General features: G+C 30.2%; 2 protein-coding genes across 12 annotated transcripts in view; one reads left to right on the forward strand and one right to left on the reverse strand.

Moving 5' to 3' along the window:
• Positions 1 to 2,090, reverse strand: part of LOC116776067 (muscle calcium channel subunit alpha-1-like) — a 31,395-nt gene extending 29,305 nt beyond the window's left edge. For 3 of the 5 annotated variants that reach the window (XM_061524211.1, XM_061524210.1, XM_061524208.1), the window contains exon 1: positions 1,782 to 2,088. The gene's annotated coding sequence lies outside the window, so the exon portion shown is untranslated. Of the gene's footprint in view, positions 1 to 1,781 lie in introns of all 5 variants that reach the window. The other 2 variants (XR_009753094.1, XM_061524209.1) reach the window with 2 other exon arrangements.
• A 7,057-nt stretch (positions 2,091 to 9,147) lies between these two features.
• Positions 9,148 to 25,982, forward strand: part of LOC116775839 (uncharacterized) — a 47,919-nt gene continuing 31,084 nt past the window's right edge. For all 7 annotated transcript variants that reach the window (XM_032668822.2, XM_032668825.2, XM_061524375.1 and 4 more), the window contains exons 1-2: positions 9,148 to 9,306; positions 18,277 to 18,404. In XM_032668822.2, coding sequence (XP_032524713.1) covers positions 18,348 to 18,404 — 57 coding nt within the window. In that variant the 5' untranslated portion in view covers positions 9,148 to 9,306; positions 18,277 to 18,347. The remainder of the gene's footprint in view (positions 9,307 to 18,276; positions 18,405 to 25,982) is intronic.

The following is a 25,982-nucleotide window of genomic DNA, read 5'->3' on the forward strand; positions in this document are numbered from 1 at the left end:
GTGTTTAAACTCTCGTGGCGTGACACAGATATCTCGAGATGGACTGTGGAACTGATATATATATTATCTGGACCAGATAAAGCACAAAGTTCAGAAAGCTATAAAATTTATAAACGTAACATTAAAACGTATAAAGAAATGCTCGTTGTATGATATACACAGGTAAGAATATCTCGTAATCATTCTATGTGGTGACGATTAACTAAGTTTAAGTCACTAGCTGATAATTTTACTAGCTTTAAATTTAACTAATATTATCGTGATACTACATACGCGTTTTATATTATTTTTTCATCTAAATAGTCCCGACGTTTCGGTCCCTTAAAGTTTACAGCAACCGTGATCACGGACATGACACGAAAGACAGTTTTATCTCGACCAACTTTACCTAGTACAGTCTTAACGTACCAAAACCTTCTAGAATCGCTATCCTGGAACTATATATAAATATATTTCTTATTAATTGGATAACAAAAAAAATACATATAACTACATTTTTCTATTATATACATATATCAAAATAAATCTATATAATGATATAACATAGTCGTTACTTGTAAATATTCCTTACTTTTTATATAAAGACAGTATAGTATTGAGTTACGTTATAGCATTCGCATATGTACTTCGTACGTGACTTCTAGGACTTGTATGTAACAAACCTTTATTATTTACTAATCTTTATTAACATCTTATTGTTATTCAAGACAGTAAACATATTAAATTATATATATATATATATATATAGCTATATAGCGAATGGTAATTCGTACGTGACCATTCTTGATGACATGGAAGATATTTTCAATATTATTTCTAATTACAAACAATTGTCTTCATAACTTTCAGAATATTATTGCTCGTTAATTTAATAATTTTATCGAAAACTACTTAATATTTAAAACCTTTCATATAGAATTTATATTTTTTTGTATCCTTTTTATTGCATAAATTTCAATGATTATGACAGGAAAGGTATTTTTATTTTTTTTAAATTATACTTACATTTTTTTTATATTCCTCGAGGGTAATACATTTTTATTGGAATAAGATATGAATTAAAGAATAGTTTTTTTAGAACATTTCCGAACGAAGCCGGGGCCAATAACAAGATTCATGGTGAAAACAAGACAACAAACTGCCATAATAGATTCTATATATAGATTGACTGACAGAGAATTCAGTGCACAAACAACATATAAGCAATTTTTTATATTATCTGTGCGTTTTAATACTTTATGTACATAAAATAATATATTTTAATGCAACATTTAAAAATTATTAAAAAAAAATTATATATAGATATATTTTTTTTTTTTGAATTTAGAATCTGTATCTTGTTAATATTAATAATTTTAAAGTTATAAAAAACATTACTCTTTGATATTTATTTTTAAGTTACTAAGAAATAAATAATAACGAAATTGTAAAACCAAACGAATAAACGGTGCTGTGAAATATGTGATGTGAATACTATTCATATATCAAATAATGTATTTCAAAAGCTTTATAGCAATTTAATAAAGAATAAATTATCTCGAATACTTTAACGACTCGTATTTACTCTGAAATCGCTACTTCATTAATTGTCAATAATTCGTCTGTGGCTTGAATTGAAACGGTGGAAATAACCCAGTAAATTCAAAGCAAAACGCAAACTTCGTTAAACCTTACGTCTACACTTACATTTAAAAATAAACCTAAACTAGGTAACATTAAAGACGAAAACAAAAAAATATACACATACATAAAAATAAAAACAATAAAGAATTAATACGAACCTCATTTATTCAGAATATCACTAGCGTCACAGATAATAATAATCACACGTGATAAAAACCGCGAAAGCGACTGTCAAGCGTTAAGGTCGACGCGATTTGTCACCGAAATACGAGCTTTTCTGCACTAGCTATAAGTAAATACACACTATTTTTAAACATACTTCACAAATAACATTAAAACACTGGAATTAAACGTTTTATAGTTAAAAAATGTATTGGCCGTATAAATCGAACATAAAATGGATTTCTGGCTGAATAGTATTTTATTTTTAAATTAAGAACTGGCCGGGCGCGCGCCTCCGCGGAAAGCGAAGCTCGAAATTCGAATTTAGGTTAGAATACGCGGGTAATGGCGTCACGCACACATGCGCACAACTTACATTTTATGTTCATAGAGTTGTAATTTGAAAAGCGCTTTTTTCCAATTCGTATTTTAACGTCACGATAATGTTATTTCAATCTAAATAAAGAGTTCAAGTAAATGAAATTCTTTTCCCAACAATATTCATAACATATAATGTGATTTGTATTTTTAAGCTTAGGCAAAGGAAGTAGACAAACGGAAAAAAATCAATTAAAAACTTTTTTATTCGATATTATATGTGACGTCTTACATTATAGGTATAAACAGCAAATGTGTACCGTCTGATTTATATAAACACTCTTTGTCCACTCACACAGGACTCGATCGCTCACCGCTGGCAGACTCCGCGGCGTTTACGTAGAACGTGCAATATCACTGAAAATACTCTGAGATGTATCGCGGTCGAGCCGCTACTAATGTACGTCGATCGGAAAGCAGATTACACTCGCTGCAAATAATTATGACATTACGATAGTTTAGTTCGAGAAATGACTTGTGAATTAATGTTTTATTTCATTTGATATAAACGTAACAAAAGTTATCATTTTTAAATATTTAGAGCTGGGACTTTGTTTGTTGCTAGCAATATATAAGTTATACCAGCAAAAAAGGCATAGGTTTTTAAAGAAACTGTTTATTGGTATAAACATTTCAAGTCGCAGATCGAGTATATGTATATATATATATATATATATATATATATATATATATATATATATATATATACATATTTGCGGAAAAGAAAATACATACCTTTAATTATAAGAATTAGAAATCAGTACGGTTTATAAAATATAATATATAATAAAAATACATATATAAAATTAAATTCTTACTTAATAAATAGATGAAAGATAACCACAACATTACTTTTACAAACAACATAAGTTATGAGATAAATAATTAAAAACTAACCAATAGTAGTGGTTTGAATTGGTACATTCATAGTTAACTCTGTTTATAACGCACCTAATGTTAAGGTCTTGCTAACAAGAACACGTCACTTTAACGGATTTATGATTAATACATACTTATTAATTATTACATTATGTAATTATATGTAAATAACAAACAAGTGACTCTTATATAAGTAAAGGTTTATATATAGAGGTATATTTTCGTTAATATTTTTATTAAGTCCACTTGGTCACTTCGTTACATTTTAAGATAAATGCTCATAAACCATCCTCGTAGCTTTTTTTGGGGATTTTATTTGACTAAACGTCTTCAGATATATCATGAATAATTTGCCAAATTATTGTCTATGTATAAGTACGAATTTGGCTTGCACGTGATTACAAACAATAGTCAAACAAAAAAATTACTATGATATTACTGAAATATAAATCGATCTAAATAATATTTTATTTTTCATAAAATTATTAAAGTTTGGAAATACGAGTGTAATTTTTTTTTGTTTTAATTTTGACGGAACAGCGAATAGTTTAATATAAGGTATTACAAACTAATATTTATTTCTGTATATATTTTTTTATAATTATATTTTACCTCCTTAAATTTAAATAAACAATCACATACATCATTGAAAAATACTTTTCACTAAAATCCATTTTACAGTTGCTAAAGAGTATTTTAAAAATACTTGAAAGCGCCATCTGTGTCCATATAACCGCAACTATTACACTATCAACAACATTTATAAAATTATGTTTAGTGTCATCTTGTGCTTAATTTAAAAACCAATACTATCAAAACTCCGCACAAGATGGCAGCACCCTGTCAAAACGAATTTTGTATTAAACCTAAAAAAAAATTTGCTCACACAATATATAGTATATAAGAGATAGTTTATTTATATGTAATTTTCTTTGCCTTTAATGTTAATTTCCGATGAAGACGAACAAAGTAACACTAATATTTGTTAGGTCAAAGTAATCGCACTGTGAGTTTCGTTGGCCGCAGTCTAGTCAAAGAGAATATCATTATTAGTTTAACACTCTAGTCTTTTGATTCATAAATCTGAAAATTGTACTTAAAAAATCTGTAAATGTTTTTTGCGACTTTAAAAGACACCTTTTATTAAAGTGAAACTTATATTACGTTGCCTTCATTTTTGATGTCCGTCTATCGCATGTCGCATTTCTACTAGTAGAGACGTAGGGATCAGGAATAGAACATGTCTCAACAGATGACTCCGTAAAACTTATATTCCTATTCGAAAGTGAAATGCTATTAAGAATTAATGTTTATTGATTTGTGATTAAAAGATTAAAATCAATATCAGTATTACTTACAAAATTATCAAATAATTTAAACATATTTCGTAATGTAAGACATACATAAAAAAAAAGTCTATTCCCATTTCCAAAATATTCACAAAACATGGATTACATTACACTAACCTTAATATTTATCCGAAAAAACTTTCACTCGCACTTTAGTCTATAACTAAACTACACCATTTTCTATTTATTTAACTTTTTCAATAACACCCAGTTTTTTATACACAATAAATAAAATCTACACGTGAATTACAACTGAATCAATGCTGTTGTTAACTTTTATCGCTCCATCATACATTTTGTATGTCAGTAATTACTTTTTAAGTGACCAGAAGTTACTTTACTATTTAGAGCGCCTGTCGAATGTCTAGTAAGTAATATTACGAATAGAGTTAAGTTTAAGAGACGATTTTATTTTTTTTTTTATGAAATTATATATATGTCTATATAATACTGTTTTTGAACAATATCATACATACAGGCGCATTAATTTGTTATAACCTTTTTAAGCATGATCAACTGGAAAATAATTTTACAAAAAGCTGTTTACCAAAAGCTAGGTTACGAGCACAAACATATTTACTGTATGTTTTATATTGAAAGTACTAATCTTACAGCATGTCAAAATATGCGTCTTTCAAAAATAAGATTTTCTTTCAGCAAAATTATTACAAATACGATAAATTTAAATGTTCGTTACACTTTATAACAACGTAATTTTTTATAAAATATGTTTCTTAATAAATACTCATTTGCCAAAAAAAAAAAAATTATTTGAAAAATCCTTTTCTGCATACTTAATGTAACACAAGAATCGATTTTATTACAATTTTTTGTTGTTATTAAATTTAAAAACGTATCCAATGCGGGTTTGAACCGTAATTTTTAACTGCAATGCAGCACTTCCCGTCTCTAGCACTGGGTCATTGGCTTCCTTGAACGGCTACCAAGAACAGCTCTGATATCAAAATGCCATGACTTATAAGTTATGCTTGCCTTTTCTTATATCTACATAGTGTGTACATAATAATTACAAAGAATAATCATCAAATATATATCATTACTACAATATACATATAGATTATATATATATATATATATATATATATATATATATATATAGATAATATATATATATATATATATATATATATAGAATGAGGGCTATTTATGGAACCCTACCGTATATATTGTATGCGAATGTATATATATACATTCGCTAAATATTCGCTGACAATTTATTATATGTATTTTTAAAGTTGCAATACTCATATTTGTTTTTTTTTCCTACATTTGAGAATATAAGTGATCTGTTTTTAACAACTGAAGCAATAATGTTTTAATCGATGTCTACGTATGTGTGTATGTGTGTATGTGTGTATGTCTGTCTGTGACATCGTAGCTCGCAAACATATCGAACTATTTCGTTGGGTTATTTCATTTGAAAGCGAGTTCCCTTCCGGTGGTTCTTAGCTGTATATTTTTTTGAATATCAGTCCATTGGTGTAAGCAGTTTTAGCGTGTGACACTTGATTTTATCGAGAAACAAAGTATATTCTTTTTATTAAAAGCAATTTGTTGTAATTTTAAATAAGAAATAAAAAAAAAAGAAATTAGAAAAACAACTTAAATTCTAAATGATTTTTTTTTAAGTAAAACAATCTGTTTTCATTACAAATACATTAATAACTAAAACACGTACTTTCTGCCAAAACTTTCCCTTAATGATTAACGCCTCTTATTTAACTTAAATTCTTTAATTTCCAAAGATACTTGGAAAAATTACGATGGGTTATACTCAAAGCTGGAGTCTGCTATCTTCTTTGGTCATAGTGGCATCAGGCTCGTCAATAGTGATAGCATTGTTTCAAGATTAATGAAGAACTTCGATCTCATGCTTGAGGGCATATTACTCAAGGTTATGCTCCAAACTGATTCATCTTAACTTGTGTCGTGTTACACTTAACGCCTCCTGCAGCTGCTTCAAATGGAAGTAGTTCCATCGAGGACAGTTTATGATAATCCCAGGTCTTGACCTGGTGCCTGGCACCTGGTGCACTGCTCACAGTTCTCTATGACTGTTAATTTACCAAATATTTGTTTGAGTGTAGCTATGTTCAATCAAAAAGTCCTATTTACATTCATATATGCTTGGTTATGGTAACCGAGTAGACCAAGAGCTATATTAGTAACAGAGATAGTTCCAGCTTGTACGTATCTTTCCGACAGAATTCTTCATTGTTCATTAGTTTGTAATACTCTTTCTTTCGGTTTTGCAACTGTTAAGACAGGTTAAGGTTTCCGTGAAAGATGGAGAGTGGTTCCATGCAAAAGTCGATTTTTAACAGCCCCCCCCCCCCCCCCCCCCACCAGTAAAAAAACCGTCAACTTAGAATAACTCGACATAATTTAGAGCAATGTATATATGTCACTTTGTTATTAACGGATAAGTATAAATGTTTGTAATTTTGAATTGATTATTTCTTTATTTATTATAAAGTTACTATTGAAATATATAGTCTTCCTCTTGTATACCTCAAGTATATATAAGATACTTGAAAATTCTCTGACATTGTACCTGGTTTGCGGAAGTTAAGGACAGCATAAGACCTGTTTGCATCGTCAATTTTACACGGACATTGACAAGTCTTTCTTCTATCTATCTAGGTGAAATTTTATTAGTGTGTCGTAGGTATATCAGTAAAAACTACATACTGTCTGTTTGCAGTTGGACGATGCAAAGACATCACAAGATAGGACACACGCAGTTACAAATACAGATCAATTTCCTTTCACAGCCTGGCTGAAAAGGTACGTTACTGCTTAATTCCTCTTGGAAAACTACAAGCACAATATTTCGTAGAGCAAGATCATTACTTGAGGAGGAAACTTAATGGCAGACAATAAGTAGGAGATGTACCTTCGATTTTTTTCTCGCTTTGGCCGAACAAAAAGCAGTCGCTGCAAATTGAGTGAACTGACTTCAGCATTTTGTTAACGAACAGTTTTTTTTGTGGACATAGATCTCTTTTTTCGGCACCATAATTAAAATGGGGGGTAGGATCCTCTTTTTGCCAAAACCAATTCAGATAACTCTACTAGCAAAAAGTCCTTGATTTGATCTGATATTCGGTTGCCAAGCTCTTCTCAGTGGATGAATGACCTGAGTCATCCATATATCGTTCCAATCGCTTCGCTCGCTCCACTCAATAACATTAAAAAAGAGATTTAAGATTTTCGCGAGTATTTATTTAAATGAAACTAGTATTATTCGGATTTACTACGCGGATTTTATTATTTAAAAACTACATAATAAATTTAAATACACACCTCGTCTGCCCGTGATCACGGTTGCTGCAAAGTAACCGAAACGTCGGGATTATGTAGTTTTTAAATAATAAAATCCGCGTAGTAAATCCAAATAATACTAGTTTCATTTAAACATTAAAAAAGATTCAAAAAACAATAGTTTTAGTGTCTATAAATATGGGTTTTCCATCAAAGTATTTTCCGAGGCAGATCCTCCATCTAGGTTGAAACAAAATCAACAAGGATTTCGAACCGCATAGATCTGGATTAGGAATTGTTTGGTGAACCCATTCTGGTCTCCTCATCCACAATATTAAAATTTGGTGATGATTGTGATGAATGAAAGAATTTATGATGAAATTGAATATGTAACATCTGATCTTTTATAAGTAAGTTAGCTGTCTTTTAATGTCTCTGTTCTATGCTTGATGACGGAAGGTAACATATCCTATCCTTCCAATCACTAGATACGCTTGGATAGAAGGTTGGAGAACCTCAACAGCTTCAATAGGACTTCAGCTTATGCCATTTTATTCCATTACACGGATACGTCAAATGACTAGGACAGACGAAAAATAAATAGCGGGCGAAAAAAGTGAACCGTTCTAGAAATATAGTAATTATACATACTATTCCGTACATTACGTTTAATATTAAGTGTATTTTATAATTGTGTGTAATAAATAGATTTGAATAAGCCCATAAAGTTTTAATTAAAGTTATTCATATTAATATTGTATTGGAGAAAACGACATTAAATAACGACTTAAATGACTCGGGCACTAAAGCGTACTTGAGACGTGTTTGTTTTTAACGTGTATTAATATAAACTTAACGAAAACGCTTAAAAGAAACCTTCAAATATATAAGAGATTTAGTTAAAACGTGATTTTTCTATAGTTTTTTCAAAAAAAAGGTTGCTATTTAATGATAAGAAAAGAAAGAGTACTTCTATGTATTCAAAATAATCTGAATGTAATGTCTTCATACTGTTAAGAAATAAATATATTTAAGTCAAAAATTATAAAACCAAATAAATAAAAATTCAAGCACTTTGTTAACACTGTTCACTGTATACTGCCAAAAACATTCAGCCAATATTGTTTTTACTATATAAGGGTACAATAAGAACCACGATGTGGGGGAAATCAAGGCTATTGATTCTATATTAACCGAAATGAAGAAATAATCCATTTCGCACTCATTTGGAACATTGACACAAACGTCATTTTTCGCGCCGAAACGTCAATCCACCATTTTGTTAACCCTTATTGGCGCTTATACGGGGTTGTTTGTGAGTTGTAACTCGAGAAACATATTCGTCCCTCTCTGATATATTTGTATGATACGGAAATGGGTGAGAGGCATTGAGTTTGTAGTTGAGTTCCGCATGCGGGCACATTCTGGGGGTTGGTATTGATTTTTCGTTGAGTTTGCGGCAGTCGAGCGACAGGCCGGTGCCGAGCGCGAAAAACACATCCGTATCGCGCTTCGCGTTAAAACACCTTATTTAAAAAATATATAATTTCAAAAATTTAATTTTCGTGTTATCTGGCTAAAGCGTTTTTATTTCACGTTCTGTGCTTTTGGACGCTGGGATCACAATATCGTAAGTACATTTTTTTTTTTTTGCATACTAATTAAGTAATTTAACACTTTTTTTTAATAAATTACAATCTGTATAAAGACAACGATCCAGCATATAAAGCCTTAATGCTAATTTTAATCTATAATTGCAAACAGCTGATTGTCACACCCTGATCAAATGTCAAAAGCCGCAGCTGAAGAGATTTAATTTAATAATATCATATATAAAGTTTTTAATGTAAATCACTCACCAGTTTATCAAGCGGCAGTTTGACTTTCGTCCTGACTGTGTGGTACACGTTCATGTTGAAACCTTAAAAATGTTATCACTATGACCCCTAATAAAGCTCGCTTGGATGTAAAATGGTAGAGTAATGTGTGGCCGGCGTCTTAACAAGAGACTAAACCGAGATGTGCTGATGACGTCACCGATCGTTACCAATATGATGTGACGTCACTCGTCCTTTACTCCATCCTTATTAGATGGACATGTAATGGGCAGGACCAGAACATATGATATATCTGATTACCTCGTTACCTTTATTCTTACCTCTAGGTTGGATAGAATAGAATTTATTAACAATTATTCCAATTACCAAAAACCCAACCCTTATTCGATAAAATAAAACCTTTAAGTTAAAGATGTTAAAAAGTCTATTAATTTATTAAATTATCTAAATAAAAATAATATTCATAGAACAAAGAAAAGAAATCCTTAATTGTATTTAACATTGATATATAAAAACTTTAACTAATGCTCGTCATACATAAAGAGTAGATAATCTTAACACTTGGCTTTTGTCCCAAAACGTGACTAGAATGTTAGCCGACTGTAAATTGTCACGGAAGAATTTAACTTACACAATACTGTCCAATTTAAGGGCGTCTTCTGGCAACATTAAAAATTTTACCCTAATGGTTTTTTTCCTAAAAAAAGTATTTGCACTTATGTAAGCTGTAAGGGAAATCTTCTACGAAATCTGAAACGAAACGCACTCTTGTAAATTAAAAAAGATAAACATACCACATAAAAAAACTGATTCTTGCTTCAAATCGACTTTTACTGATAGTGTAGCTAATTCAATTCATTAAAACTTTGACTTAAAAATAATAACAAAATTTATTAAAACACAATTATTCAATTTTCAAAGGCGTCGATCATCTCCAATGACCGAATTGGGTTTGAATTTTCTCCTGATGATAATTTCGAAGCAATTCCGCTCAATTAAATATTCACTTAGAAATAATGACAGGTTAATTCCCATTCAGTTTGAGATCATAAAAAAAATATTTTAAACATTAACAATTAAAACATTAAAATCTATTCTCTTATATTATTTTTAATTGTTATATTATTTTGCTTTAATATTTTGAGTATCTAGGCTAAATTTTAATAAATAATTCTTTTGTATAATTGCAACTTTCAACCATATTCATAATTATTATTTTACACTATGTAAAAACATACTTTAACTTGAAAATTAAGTTATATACATATAACATATTTTAAATTAAAACTTTAAATTTCAAAAAAATAACAAAATTTTTTTCAAATATCAATTTTATTAAATCATTACATTAAACAAAATATGAGAACAGTATACAATGTTATAAAATATGTAAATCAGCGACATCGCCTTAAAGTTACCATTTAATACTTTAAATAAGACTGTTCAGAGAAATAACTAGACTGAGATACAGACGTGCAAACATACACGTATTGAAATCAAACGGTACTCAGTGATATAAAATAAAAAAAATTACATTTTGACTAAAACGGTGGAACAGAGAACTATAGAAGATTGAAATAGACGGTTATGTTCTTATAAAATTATTTTATTTTAATTTGAAATACGCATTATTCTATTACGTATTATAGTTCGAGATTATAACAGGCAACTCTGCCACGTATAAATATAATAAATAAAATTAATACATAGCCAAGCATCACAAAAATATGTTTTTTTACCTGAGTTTAATATACCAGATATTTAGACGGAGTATTCATATATTTTAGAATAGTCAATAGATATTTTTATTCTTTGCGATCTTATTTATCTTTCATTAAATACCTCGATTTGTAACATACAATGATATATAAAATATTAAGTGTATTTCAATACTGACATGAAACAATTCATGATTTTGAATTTGTCATTAAAAACTAGACAACTACACCAGTTATTACTATTCAAATAAAATTAACCTCCTAATATATTAAAAAAATCTTTATTAAGATACATTTTTATAATTAATGCCCATTATTTTAAATTATTATTATTTTATGCCATCATAGTTGTTGGTACTAAAGAGACGAATGAAATTTTTTTTTTTGACAAAATACGTAATGAACATAAATAAGGGTGAAGTAATTTAATGTTAATAACAATAATTTTGTTAACAAAATATTTGGTAAATCGTTCATGAATTACGAGGTCATTCACCCAGGCGCTGTTATTGAGCACATTGATGGTTGGCAAATAACTGAATAGCTCAAATATATTCCTTGCGTCATATACAGCAAATAGCACTAAGTAATTAAGATTTTCAGTAAAGGTGAAAATATGTTTGGATAATGAAGGACATTTTGACGGTACACTTATTTTTCATTGTTCGTATTGATATAAAGTAGGGGGTACCGTTTTGGAAGACAAATTTTGTATAGAGTCATAATTTTTTAGTGGCGTTATAGAAGACTATCCGTCGGGAAACCTTAGATGGCTAGATCAAAGTTATTTGTAGGCAAGTTTCTCTGTAATCTCTTGGTAGTCCTGGATACCCTCTCTTCAATTTACGAATATCCTCGTCACGAACGGTCCATACTTGTTTGTTTGGTCCAAACTAATGCTGCAAGACAGACTGTATAAACCTTCAATCAGTCGCACCCTAAAACCTTCGTTAACGTGTCAAAAAGACAAAGCAAACCCAACCTTACGAGAACATAAACCGTTTTTTTTTTTTTTTGTAAATAGTCACAAAGTTCGATTTTTAAACAGGGTTGTTGCTTACACGTTTATTGACGTTGTTTCTAGTAATAATTCTTTTTCAATCTACTTATTTTTCTAAAACATTACATTTATACTGGAATTTTCATCTGTCGGGAAGGTTATCTTCTATCCAAAAAGTATCTTGACCATAATTTTCATATTATCAAAAAAATATAATACATAGTACTTAAGCTTCTTATATGGCTTCATTTCCATTAATTCACAATCGTGCTATGATTCATAAATGTCAGAACATGATGAAAGGAAGTGATGGGATAGAAACAAAAAGCTGTCATAAAAAAAACTGACGCTCGTGTAGGATTAGTGTATACTATGAGGTCTGACAGTATTTAAAATCATTTCTCACATTTTAGCACAACCAATAACTGTTTATTATATTCGTAAAATGCCCCACAATTTTATGACATTTTACTACATTCTGTTTTATCTGTCCACTGAATGTTTAGATTAAATGTTTTTAAATATGTATCTTAATAGAAACTTTGTTTGCTGTCCGTACATTAATCAGCGTCCGGAGATGAATTGAAATGAAACAATACCAGTTCTGATCAGATAAATGGGAATATTCATTTCAAATGTTACATTTTCGAATGATTCGTTCAACTTTGTTGATATAGCGAGTTATTTATAGGACATAATGTTCGTCTCTTAGCTTTATTCGTTTGTTAGTGACCGATATTTTATTGTTTAATGAAATTAAAGTGTGGCAAATGTTTAATTTTACAATTATAGCTATCCATGGCTAGAATTTCATCATTCGCGTGCTTCAGTAATTAATGAATACTGTAATAAATACTAGGATATCAAATTTCCTTGGCCTTGGACTCAATGTATCGCTGAAAGTAAAGTTTTCTGATTCGTCAATACTCAGTAACTGAAGGCACTTCCTTTATGGCAAGGACATATACGGAATGGTTGGAGATTAGGTCAACTGGCTCCATTCCCTTGTATAAAGTCACGCTTGTGTTTTGTGGCCTCAAATCTCACAAGGGTCCTTCTTCCCAAATGGAGACAGCCATACTGTACGATTCACAGGCTATAGCATTTCCGCTCGTGCCTACTCAATTTGGTCAAGACCAGCCCGAGTACTTGATTGGATTTTACGAATATGTGATTCGATGACACTCAACAATTTTGCTATCTGTGTAACAATATCAACCAAACCCTAGCTATACACAGATCATCCATGTACAGCAGAATAAGAATACGGAGAAGTCATACCAATAAACCTTGCAACACTGGCTCAGAGCAACAATTAACAGCTTCCCATAGACCATAGTCACCGTTCAGACTTCCAAGCTACCAGTCCACGGAATACGCCATAGCCAGAAAAATTACTGCCTAATATTATCGTGCTCATTGAAGTTTTAGTTTTAACATCGCTAGTTTTTGGACGTTCTTCTACATAGCTTTTATAAGGAGTAAGGATTAATGTGTGATGTGCAGCGGAATATCTATAGTCCACAAAATGTCGACAAAGCCGTTATATCTTTCATTGAGAAGTTCATCGTCTTAAATTTTCTTATGGAATTCTTTAAAAACACATAAATATCAGACGTTAAAGACGTAAAAATCTTGCTGAAAAGTTGTCTTAACGTCGGAATTACGCAGTTTTTACAGTAATAAAATTCGAATATTAAATTCGAAAAATATTAGTTTTATTTTACATATAAGAACCACGAAAAATATAGAAGAAAAGATATTAAAGGAACAAAAAACTTTTCGTCAGAAATGTTCGAAGAATTTTTATACAAAAGGCCATGCATTTTCTCTCTCTCTAGGTCAACCGATTTAGACTAAGCACTTTTTCTCGATATTTATCTGTCTTTATTTCTGTCTCGTCTTCTTATATGAAAGAAACTTGAAGAATATTAAGGTAGAAGAAACATTCGCGGAAAAGTGTTAAAGCATGGCTGCTTTTATATACGAGTCACGCTTTTCATACTGACTTTTGTATATATATATTAATGATTAATTCCTAAACCGTGCTACACAACATTTACGAAGTAAGCACGACCCTTAGGGTCAGAGGTGTTCAAAATTTCACGTCCCTTGATTTATAGCAGGGAATTATTAATGTAAATGTGAATGTTTAATAAATTCCGTCTTCCCAAGTTTATTATAGTTTAGTTTTAATACTTACATTTCTATATATAAGTAAATAAATCTTAATAATCAGCCATCAATTTTTTTTTCATGGTATAGGACCTTTTTAGTAGGTTTTATTCGGTACATCCTCATCAATTTATTTTTTATTTTTAACAAGGTTTAATTAAAACAGAAATTTGTTCTCAGTAAGAACTAACCAATTTCTTGAGGTTGTAGTGTATATTATAAGATTAAAGGTTTATTTTATGTAATTTTGTAAACTATGGGAACTTTTGCTAATGTATAGATTTGGGGTCATTTGTGAGGTGTAACGTTCTACCCTACAAAACCGAAACAGATGCAATACTCTGACACAGCCTGCAAAAAATGATTTCGTATAAGTATTATACTGTCACTTACTCAAACACTTTGAGTATTGATTTAAATTCAATTTATTTACATGTCAAGTAAATTCATATTTAAACTGCAGCTGTCAGTGATTACTTACTTAAGTATTGCTTATAGCGTTCTAAGTAAGTAAGCATTCAGAAAATGCAATTTTTGTAATACCTTTGTATGTATGAACTTGAATAGTTTTTGAGCTAGAGAGAACATAATGGAGACTGGACAAAAATATTTCATATGTAAAAAGCAGTCTTCGTAATTATTTGATAATATGATTATTTTAAAAAATCTCTATCGTACAATAGTTATAAAGAATTTGATCAAAAACGCCGCATAACATTACATTTCAGCAAATGATAGTGTGAATTAATTAAATCTGTTTTGGATCTGATCACTGCAGGAATTTTGCGGCTTATGAAAGTCTATTAACATTATGTAATTGATATTCAGAATTATGTATTTATATTTATATGACACATTTAGCGGTACGTATGCGACTTATGTATATATATGGATCTTAGTCGCATGACAAAAGATAGCGTTCCTCAAACAATAGAATGATTCAATAATAAATCCACATTTAAATAAATAAAGTCAACAAGAAGAATATATAAAAGAATATGATTAAATACATATATATATATATATATATATATATATATATAATCTTATTTTATATTTTATATATATAACACATCCTTATATCACTCTTATTCCATTGACTTGTTGATTAGTAATAAATATAACTTGTATACAAGAAATTTTTTAAATTGTATGTAATTTTTTTATTTCTCGTTTTAAACATTTAATATCAATTGTTTTTAAGCCAATGCCGATTATAATGGATATGCTTGTAAGTTGAAATTCTATATAATTATATAATAAATCTCTTGATTTTAGGTAACGAATTCATTTTGAACGAGGTCTACCGTAAAATTTTATTAAACACTTAAAATATTAATAGAAACTTCTATGCAGTAAACTATTTCATGAAACAATAACTAGTAACAAGCATTAAGGTATTACATCAAAAGTTAAACTTTGAGGGTAGATGTGTTTTAAGTTACGAGTAGTTCAGATTTTGTATAACAACTTATATGGTATTTTGAACTTTAGTTTTAATTTACATCGGAGCAATTTTAAAGGACGTAATTTTAAACGAAGTTCCAGGACCGTCGAAAGATAAGGCGGTTATACATTTATTACCCCCATTCTTATTATTAATATCTCTTGTCTAATATCCCAATGTACTGTAAAAATTCCCCACTATCCGTTAAATTCATTAGTTTGTATTAAGATGTATCCATACTATTCTGGCAAGAACAATAGTTTTTATTATTTTTTATTTGCTTAGTTGTTAAAATTTAAATGACTGACGAGTGCGCGTTTAAATTGAATTATCCTCGTATTTTATGAATATCATTTCGTTATAACGAAATTATAAAATACGTGATACGTAAAACGTTAATTTGATAATAAATAAATACTAACAACGGACTCGATCCTAAAGCAATGTGTTTGATTTTATCGTAATATCATTATCCCAAAAAAAGCGATCTGCAAAGCGAAAGAATGTAATTCAATAATAGGAATTGTGGCCACATAAAAACGTCATTGACTGTTTGCCACACTTGCGTAAAACATTTCAACATTAGCCTTTCTTTCTTTGAGTATTTTATTTCATCAATTCAAATAACTGTGAGGGAAATATAATTCTTTTTGTCGAGTTACACGTGATTTTTAATTGTCATAATATATTATAAACTATTATTTGATTGAATCGCACAAACAAAGCGATTAAGGATGTATTAAATGAAAATATAGTTTTAATTCCTCTCGTAAAATAGTCTACATATCGATGCAAAAAGCAATGATTGAAAATACGATTTGGCTCGGTTCCGAGATAGTAATCCAGTTTTGTTGCAACTATTTTCGTCTGAATAACGTAGAAAATTAACATTGTTTCTAGACGAAAATACATCTTTTATATTATTCTGTTTTTAAATGTTATGTTATCGAAAAGTCTCAACAGTTAGTCAGACCCAGAAACAGGAGAGGCTAGCAAAAGAATATTTAAAACAAGTTTACTGCTCGTATATAAAACATTTTTATTGACGCTTGGCCTTTAGTGTGTGGTTTTGCCGACGACTTTTTACATAAAGTTTTAAAATTGGACCGTAGTAGAAAAAATACGTGGTTCTTTTAAAAATAGTTCAACAACTTGCACTTGAAGCGAAATTCGTGTTCCATGAATCTGTATTACAAATTTTAACAAAAATTATATAAAAATCTTCATAGTTTTTACATTTATTGATATCTTCTAAATGTCTTTTTAAACCTTTTATCTTTATTGGATTCAATTGTTCTCTGGATATTCGTTCTCATCTTTTTCTGCTCATTCTTCATCGATGCCAAACTTTTATAAGTTTCATTAATGTCAGGAAGATTACTTCTTAAGCCGGTATTATTTAATAGTCCGCTATAGTTTTTATATCTTTATAGACGACACACACACACAGTTAAGTTTCAAACGTGTTAGTGTGTGTGGGTTTGTGTATACATATGTGTGTATTTACTATACTAAATCGTTAATAACTGAAGATCTTTTTGAATTAATTGTAACTATATAACTAATTTGTCGCTTGAATCTCAAAAATTACGGAGGTAGATAAACTTCAATAACGATCAAATCGCAGAAGAGTCTTATACATTACGCGAGAAGTGATTAATGCGCCAATATGCTACGTTACTTTGCAACTCACTATGACTTTGGCAAAGACTTTTTGATGCCTAAAATGACAGACTGTTTGACGTGTTTAATATCGGTTGAGCGTTAATACCTTAAGGGATAATTTTATCATCGCTCGCTTCCAATTACTAGTAATTTAAAGTACTAAAGATATATCCCTATCCTATCTTAAATATTGCCTCAATTATTAAATATTGGCTTCAGCAGCGTTAAATGAGAACAAAGTTTGAATGCAGTCTAAGAAATGATGCTGAAGAAATCTTCAGAATGTATGATACGGTAGCTATCGTATCATAACGTAACAGTGGACAGAGACGAAACCTCTCAGCGTTCTATGGATTCTGCGTGCGGATGTCGGGTCCATCGCGTTATAGGAAGAGGAGCTTAAACAGTGCCTAGGACTTGCGACACAGGTATAGGTTTGAGGAGCTCAAATCTAATGCGCGTTAAACGCTCACCTCCACTGTCAATACTCCTCCCTCTACCTAACCAAATTTGAAACGAACCTACTAGGGCTGCCTTAAACGCACGTTCGAAGTATAAACTGATGTTAGATCTTGACAGGCCCAAGTCTTTTAGCAGGTTGTAGAGAGATTTTTCTGTTATACCTCTCGCTCCTACTTCTACCGCGGACAAATTTACAACGAACCTATTTCATAAATCTTTATGACTCTCATTTCACCATAACTTGTTATCTATTTATTTCCAATTTGTGCTAACTCAAGTTCTTATATCTTTACAGCAGCAGAATCACATGCTCACGCCGTGAGAACTCAAGCCTAGCCAGTTGTCGAGCCGGACGGCTGCCACCAGATGATCGGCTCATTCTGGAACCTGTGCCGCGCGTGCCCCTCCATGCCTGTGGATAAGGTCAGTGTATATTTTAAAATTAACACACACCAACAAAAATTTTTAGCAACCAACTTCAGTTCTGTTACCTACTCTGTAATTACATAACTTGTTTTAGAACTCAATGAATTCACTTTCATCTTGCTAAGTATACTGTGTCCAATAACCCTAAAAGTCGTGAGAAGTTAGAGCAATCGGCGTAAAGTTGGTTAAATTTATTTTTATTATTTCTACTTACTTAAATGCCAAAGATGGGGATCACTTGGGAGGCTGGAATAATTTAGTTTCTCGTTCAGATCCATATCTTGAAAGAGGTACTAGTGAATCTGCGTGCCTAGTAACTGAGCAACGATTGTTAGCAAAAACTTTTTAATGGGACGCTTTAAACAGAAGTTCAATGTCTTAAAAATTCAATGAGGACAAACTTGACTCTATATATTAACAAACGTTATTATTCTTGTCCAGTTCTGGTTTATATACAAAAAATATTATAGGAATAATGTTTATTATGCCTAAAGGTGGTGACGCACTGTTTCTTTGTAAAGCAAGGTTAAATATCCCACTGTGAAATACTCACCACCTGGAGCAGTCTATACTGTTCAATTAATTTCAAAACTAAGCTGCTTTTGAGTGTCGACTTGAATCGCTTATCACTTTTGTTGATATTTGGGAGAAGTTCTGTAATTTTGGGGCTCTTGTGAAAGACAATTTTTATATATAAAGACTTTTTGGGTTTTAATTTGCCAAATTCAGCATTCCTAATCGAAACTCTGTTCCATGAAGGTCTCAAATATAGTCGTTGATCATATAATGTACTGCTTGCACTGAAAATATTATAAATCCGCAAATTAGTTGTATACAATGTTTCGTTAATATGCAGAATAAATAACGTCAGCAATAGCACTGACACTGAAATTGACCAACAACCGCCAGCAATCCTTACTTTTCGTCCAAAGAGAAAACTGGCTACTCAACTACATAAATTTAAGGGTAGTCCACATGACCGTAGCTTTTCTAAGTGTGCGTTATAATCGACCAAATCGAAATCCTTTTGCAAGATCTGAGCTAACCACCACGGCTTCCTTTCTAACAAACACGTTAACCATACCATAAGAACTTCTTCGTATCGCGAGAGAACAGGATGTTACGCACATTATTGATGTTTGTTTAGAGGTAGTTAAACTTACAGAAGAATGGCCACCGATTTGGCAAAACACCAACAAGAATAGACGTCTATCGGGAAAACTAGTTATCTCATCCCAAGTTTGTCTACAGTGCTATTTCGATGGACCTGGAGATGCCGTTTCTTGCCAACGAATTCCCCGATCATACTCACAATAAATAATGTCTTGATTGTGTTTTCTATAATAATAATACTAAATATTCGTTAGTAAATGACGTGATGAAAATATATTGGACCCCAGTGGGCTATTAAACTACATTACGTAATAAAACTCACTCGGAATTACGTCCTAATTTCCTCAGAAGCTGTACCATAAAAAATACTAATAGTTTTATACTGTTCACTTTAGTTGCTATTTCAAGTAGCTTAGATCATGGAAGACATGAAAAAGCTTCTGGTTTAAAGCACCGTATAGGAATATAAAGTTCTGTAATGATAAAGAGGGAATAGTATGAGTTGGGAGTCATTCATTGCTTTGAAGTACAATTCAATACAACGATTTAAACATGTACTTCTGATTTGATAAAAACTAAAGTGTATATTTTTTTACATGGCAATTATTATATTATAATTAATGTCATAATATGGCAACACCATAAATGTATAGAAGGAATCAAATTCAACTTCATGTACAAGCTGAAAATTGTCAATTTAAATGTTCACCAAGTTACCAAAGCTGAAATCGAAATTTAACTGTGAAAAATAAATTGTAAAAACAGCAGTCCCAAAGCCAGTTTCCGTCTGTAAAACCTTATTCACACGTTATATTTTAAAGCTCTGGTCACACTGGCGTTGTAAAATGAACGATGCGTGGTATAAACTGTAATTGATTTTTTCGTTGGATTTTCTTTACATCTCACAGTTGTTATAAATTATATTCTAACCGTTTTATTAAATTATAAGTAAAGTATTTATATAACAAATAATAAATAGTTATATGGTAATATATTTTAATATTGAAATCGCGTATTTTAATATGAAGACGAGTTATAGTTTTATTTACTACATAGATTGGTTAGGGCAGTTATATTTAAGCAAGGCGAAGGCAAAATAGATTTAAACATCCCAGTTGTTAATAACCAAAAAAAGCATTATCAATTATGATATTATTTTCCCGTTAACAGATGATAAAATGTTTTATATGTTTATTAAATCTCATTTATTTTTAAGGAAATGGCTAAGGTATTTTGTGGAACTAAAAATTTGCTGCTTTTTTCATACCAAATAGAATACTTCTTTTTGAAAGTGTTACCAGTTACAAGTTCATTTGTATAAATAAATATACGCGTAATTCCAAACAACTGTATTAAATATACTTAGAGATAATTTGCAAACATTGTTGGTAATTTATATGTAGAACTGGCAAATAATATGAATCGTTGAAATCAAAATAACATATCTTTGTTTGAACTTTCATTCAAAGACTGAGTTTCAGCAAGAAGTTTTGAAGCATTTTTTTTAAATTTTTGTTATAAAATTATGTACACACAAGAGGATATCACGCGTGAATTTTTGTGCTCCCCGAGTAACATCCAAAATAGATTGAAATTGAAACCAAATGGTTTTTGTCAAGTAACGCTATATATAATGTGTCCGAACGTTCAAGGTGGGTCGGGTCGGATACAATTTTGTTATTCAATACGCTGTAATTAGGCAAGATATATAAAATTATTTTCTCATATACCTTTTGATATTCAACCTCTTTACGATTCAACAGAGGTCCTTTTTTACTGTATCTGTGTATATACTGTGAAATGAAACCTATTAGGGACAAAAATGTGTGAAAAATAAAAAGTGTTTGATATACTGGTCAATATTCTTAGTAGTAGTAGTAGTAATAGTTTGTATCGTCGTCCCTACATACGAGGCGTTTCCAGTTTTCTCATCCTTAAATTCATATTAGCAATATAACCTGCGGAGATGTATTTACGAAAAATTTAAATATTTTATTTATTAGCATCAAAATTAATAAATCGTAACATCGATTTAGTTGTTTAAAAAAAACATACAGTTAAAAAAATTAAATATTAAAAAAACACTAATTATGCAATGAAATTAAATTATTTTAACAAAAATTACAACCAGCGAAATTACTACTTAAAATTACAGTACCCGTGTTTACCAATGCACGTACACATATATTTTTACGAGAAACTATTACTTTATTTTTAACTTCCAAGTCGGATAAAAATGATGACGTCATCATGTAGGATAATAAAACCTAATAAATAGTACTTAACCTACATAGTTAATGAAATAAACGACCTAGACGCTGAAAAACTAGCTTGGGACGCCCTAAACCTATTTTAGGACACATTAAGGCTTCATTGCTACGTAATATTAATCCTAATTCTAGACTTATTCTGTATTTTCTGTGATATGGGTTTCAGGTAATATAGTTAAAATACATTTTAATTTTGATGTTCCAGACTTGAGATTTTCTTAAAAAATATATCATTTTTTTTTTATTATTAGCGAAAATTTTGTGTCAGTATTTAATCGTAAATGTTAAATGGATCAAAACTCCTTACATACCTTTTTTCATCTCTTCTTTCTCAATCTTGTAGACTTCCTTTAAATTCATTTCCTTCTTGTTAAGTTCCATGCAATTAGTTTTATTACTTCCAAAGACGAGATCCATAAAAACCTTGAGGACTAACTTTCTCGTCTTCATTTTTGTTGTATCGTTGCTCCAAGATCCTTTTAGATATCAAACCTTTTGGGAATCAGACCGAATACTTTCCGTTCACCGTCAAAGTATTTTATATCTTAAATTGGATTTAAGGCTGCGAACACATACCTACGTAGCTTTAGCACAGTTTGATACGTTCGTGTATATATGAGCTTTAGATATATAGTCTTGTTCATTATTTTATCCGTTTAAGGTAAACCCATAAAGACTATATACAAATATTCAGAAAAACAAAATAAATAATTTTTCTATGAAAAATATAAAAAATAATCCCTTAAACAATAAAAATTACTGCACCCAGGCTTAGAAAGAAAATTAAGAATAAAAGACAAGATAGGTTTAAAAGTGACGTCGTAAAACTAAATAAAATGAGAAGGAAAAAAAATATTTTAGATTTTTCTAAACTTAATGGTATTTCTAATTAAAATCTGAAACTAGAATACAAGGAATGGACAACAATGGTCGGTCGGATTTTTGTTTTTCAACTATTGTTATGCTTCTTGAAATATCGAGATGAGACGAGTTAAAAAAACAAAAACGATACGATATTTCTTAGGAAATATTTTTAAAGGCCTGCATTAAAATTAATGGGCACAAGTGGAATTTTACCGAACCAGAAGGGTATCAAAATATAGTATGATATTTTAATAAAGAACTAAAATTTAAAAAAATATATAATCAAGAATTACTTAATAATTCTGTTAAAGCAATTTTAAAGAAGATTTCTTTATTAAATTATTATTTTCTTTTTATAATTTTTAACTTTTTTTTTTACAATTTTTATTTAAATCATGTCTTTATTTCGTAAAGTGATGGATTATTGAAAGTGTTGGATTAAATATATATATATATATATATATATATGTTATTTAATATTCTACCCTCTGGATGTTGGAAACTGCTGTGAACAAAACAATTTACTGCGTCTTTTTATCTTTTATAAGAGACATGGTAGGCCTTCGTTCTTTCCTTGTAGGAATCCCTCGCATCTGAACGAAACGATGAGCTTTAACTACTGAACCAAGTATTGCAACTTTTATTTTAATTAACTCACTCTATTTCATATTTTAAACGGTTTTTATAGATTTATACATTTATTAACTTGTTTAGGCTCTGAAGATTTCAAGGAAAACTCACCATCGTGATTATTATCTACCTAACATACTTTTCGTCTCTCTATGTTCTGCATAGTTTCTTTGTCAAAATTCTTGGTACCAGAACATTCTTCTACTTTGTTGCTGAAATGATTCGGTCCTGACCAGTTGCAGGTTTTGTGATCAATTCTTTTCGTTCGTTTCATTTTTGGTATTTAAAAAATGCACAAATTAGACCAACTACAAAGACCAAGACGGATATTGGGAAACACTATAATATGATACAAAAATAATCTTACTTTTTTGGACTGCAGTCGCTTAAAAGGAAAACTAGAAAACAAAAGATAAAGCCTTGTTTTTATTTATGTAAGTAAGGTAGATGATAAAAATGTAATCTTGTGACTACTTTACAATGTCACAAACCGGTGGAAATTGTTTCTGAAACATCCTAAGAGGTTTTACGTGTTCAAATTGTGAGGAATGAAAGTCTGGAATATTTAAGTAGAAGGTATTCGCCAGTTCCTGCCAAATAACCTATATATTTTATTCGAGAATTTCTTTTCTGTATTTTTTATTACGCCAGAGACCAATAATTGTTTTAAAATGGCTGGAAAGGTGATCTTTTTTATTTTCTCTTTTTATTTCATTAACTATATATTATATTTTAAAAGTTAGAAAATAGTGCAAATTTACTTAAGTAGGTGTAATGGTAATTTTAGTTAACATTATTAAGTAGGTGTAATGGTAATTTTAAGTTAATATTTTTGAAATGATTTTCTTAAATTACAAGTTATAATGCAATCAAAATAAGTTTATTGATTTACAAAAGATTTTCTTTACTTTCGATTATTTATGTGAATTAATATTTTTCCTCAATAAAAACCTAGCGAACATTAGATAATAATTATTTATAACCAAAATTTTTCATTTAATACAAATTTAAAATTTTTTCATGTCTTCTTATTCCACATATTGCTATCTTTCCCCGTTTATTCAATAATAAAATTGTGTTATGAACCATCAAACATTCAGCCAATGGAGCGAAAGTTCCTATACAACCTTTTCCGTGAATTCCTTAGGTTAAGACGTGACGCCATTGGTGGGTTGTAATATTGCGACATAATTCTCAACTCCCATTGGACGTTATCGAGGGCGACAACCTCAGCCTTGAACCTAAGCCTTCGTGAAACTGAAGCCCATATAAAAATTGTGCTTTGACTTATTACAGTCTTATGATAAACGCGGCTTAGGAAATGAAAATAATAAAGAAAAGTATTACCTCGGTAATAAAACTCTATACAATATCCCATTTTTCGGGATCAGTTGCTATTGCTAAGTGAATTTTACTTGGTAACTAACATTTTTACAAAAGGTAACTTCAACTTCGGAAACTTCTATCGAAGTGCCTCAGTTTCTTATAGAAATAAGGTAAATTAGTGTAGTCATCTTATGACATCCGTACATTCGAGTACTTTTATGTACCTTTTGAGACTAAAAGTTTCAAAAACAACGCTGAAAAGGCCAAACTGTGTAACAATCTCGCTAATTTATATGGCTTATGATATAACTTCCGCAATAACGGACTGTATTTAAGTTCAAGCCAATTATGTATTTGTTAGCAATTAACTGGAACCTTTCTTCTGACTAAACGTCAAACGTAATATAAATTGATAATTTATGATTATTAAAGTGTAGGTCATTGACTGGCAGTTCTTTGACCTCACCAGTATTTGAAACGCAAACCCTATCGCAAGTAAACTAGCACCGAAAACGTTAACAGTTTATGGACTGAACTATATTATTTCGTTCTTTAGAATTTATGTTTTGGTCTAAAAAAATTCTTAAGATCAAATTAAATTCCCCTTATTTATAAAGTTAAACTTTTAAATTATAAATTGCCTGACTTAACTCACAAGGAAGATATCAATTCGGTACACAATTTAAGGATATATTTGGCAAAGGTTCTTTGGTTGCATAACAATATAGCGTGGAAGTTGTACATTTTGTATAAACCTTGCCAAGTTCAGCTCGGTCCGGGAATGCTGACATAATGCGCCTCAACCTTGGGACCATTAATTAGACTTAAGTAGCATAGACGTAGGCTCTAGGAATATTACTGATATTAATAATGCTGTGACGGGATGGTTTTTCATCCTCAAAAAATGTTCTGTATCCTTAATTAGAAGAAAACCATAAAGCTGTTTAAAATAGGTTTTTTATATTTGAGGATTATTTTTAGAAGGAACGTATATATACCTATACAATGAATGAGTTTGTATTTACTATATAACTATTAAAACTCGGTTTGATTGATACCAGGCAATGTATTTTTGAGTTCAGACTGTATCATGAGAAATATTCTTTAAGCTATCCACTTCACAAATGAAATCCATCTGTAAAGTTCCCTTGGTACACTTATCAAACCAGCCCAAAATTACCACCATTATGTGTGATTAAAAAACCTCTCATAAACACGTGTAGTTTTACAAGCAGTGTCATCATAATAACTAGATTTATGGCAAAAAAAACCATCAACTCTATAGTGTGCATCATGCTTAAAAACATCAAAAGTTAAACATTTTAATGTATTAACACCTTTATGTCTTTAGTACGTCGTTATATAGTGTTCG

The sequence above is a fragment of the Danaus plexippus genome, chromosome 24 (genome assembly GCF_018135715.1).
Source record: "Danaus plexippus chromosome 24, MEX_DaPlex, whole genome shotgun sequence".
Classification (NCBI taxonomy): domain Eukaryota; kingdom Metazoa; phylum Arthropoda; class Insecta; order Lepidoptera; family Nymphalidae; genus Danaus; species Danaus plexippus.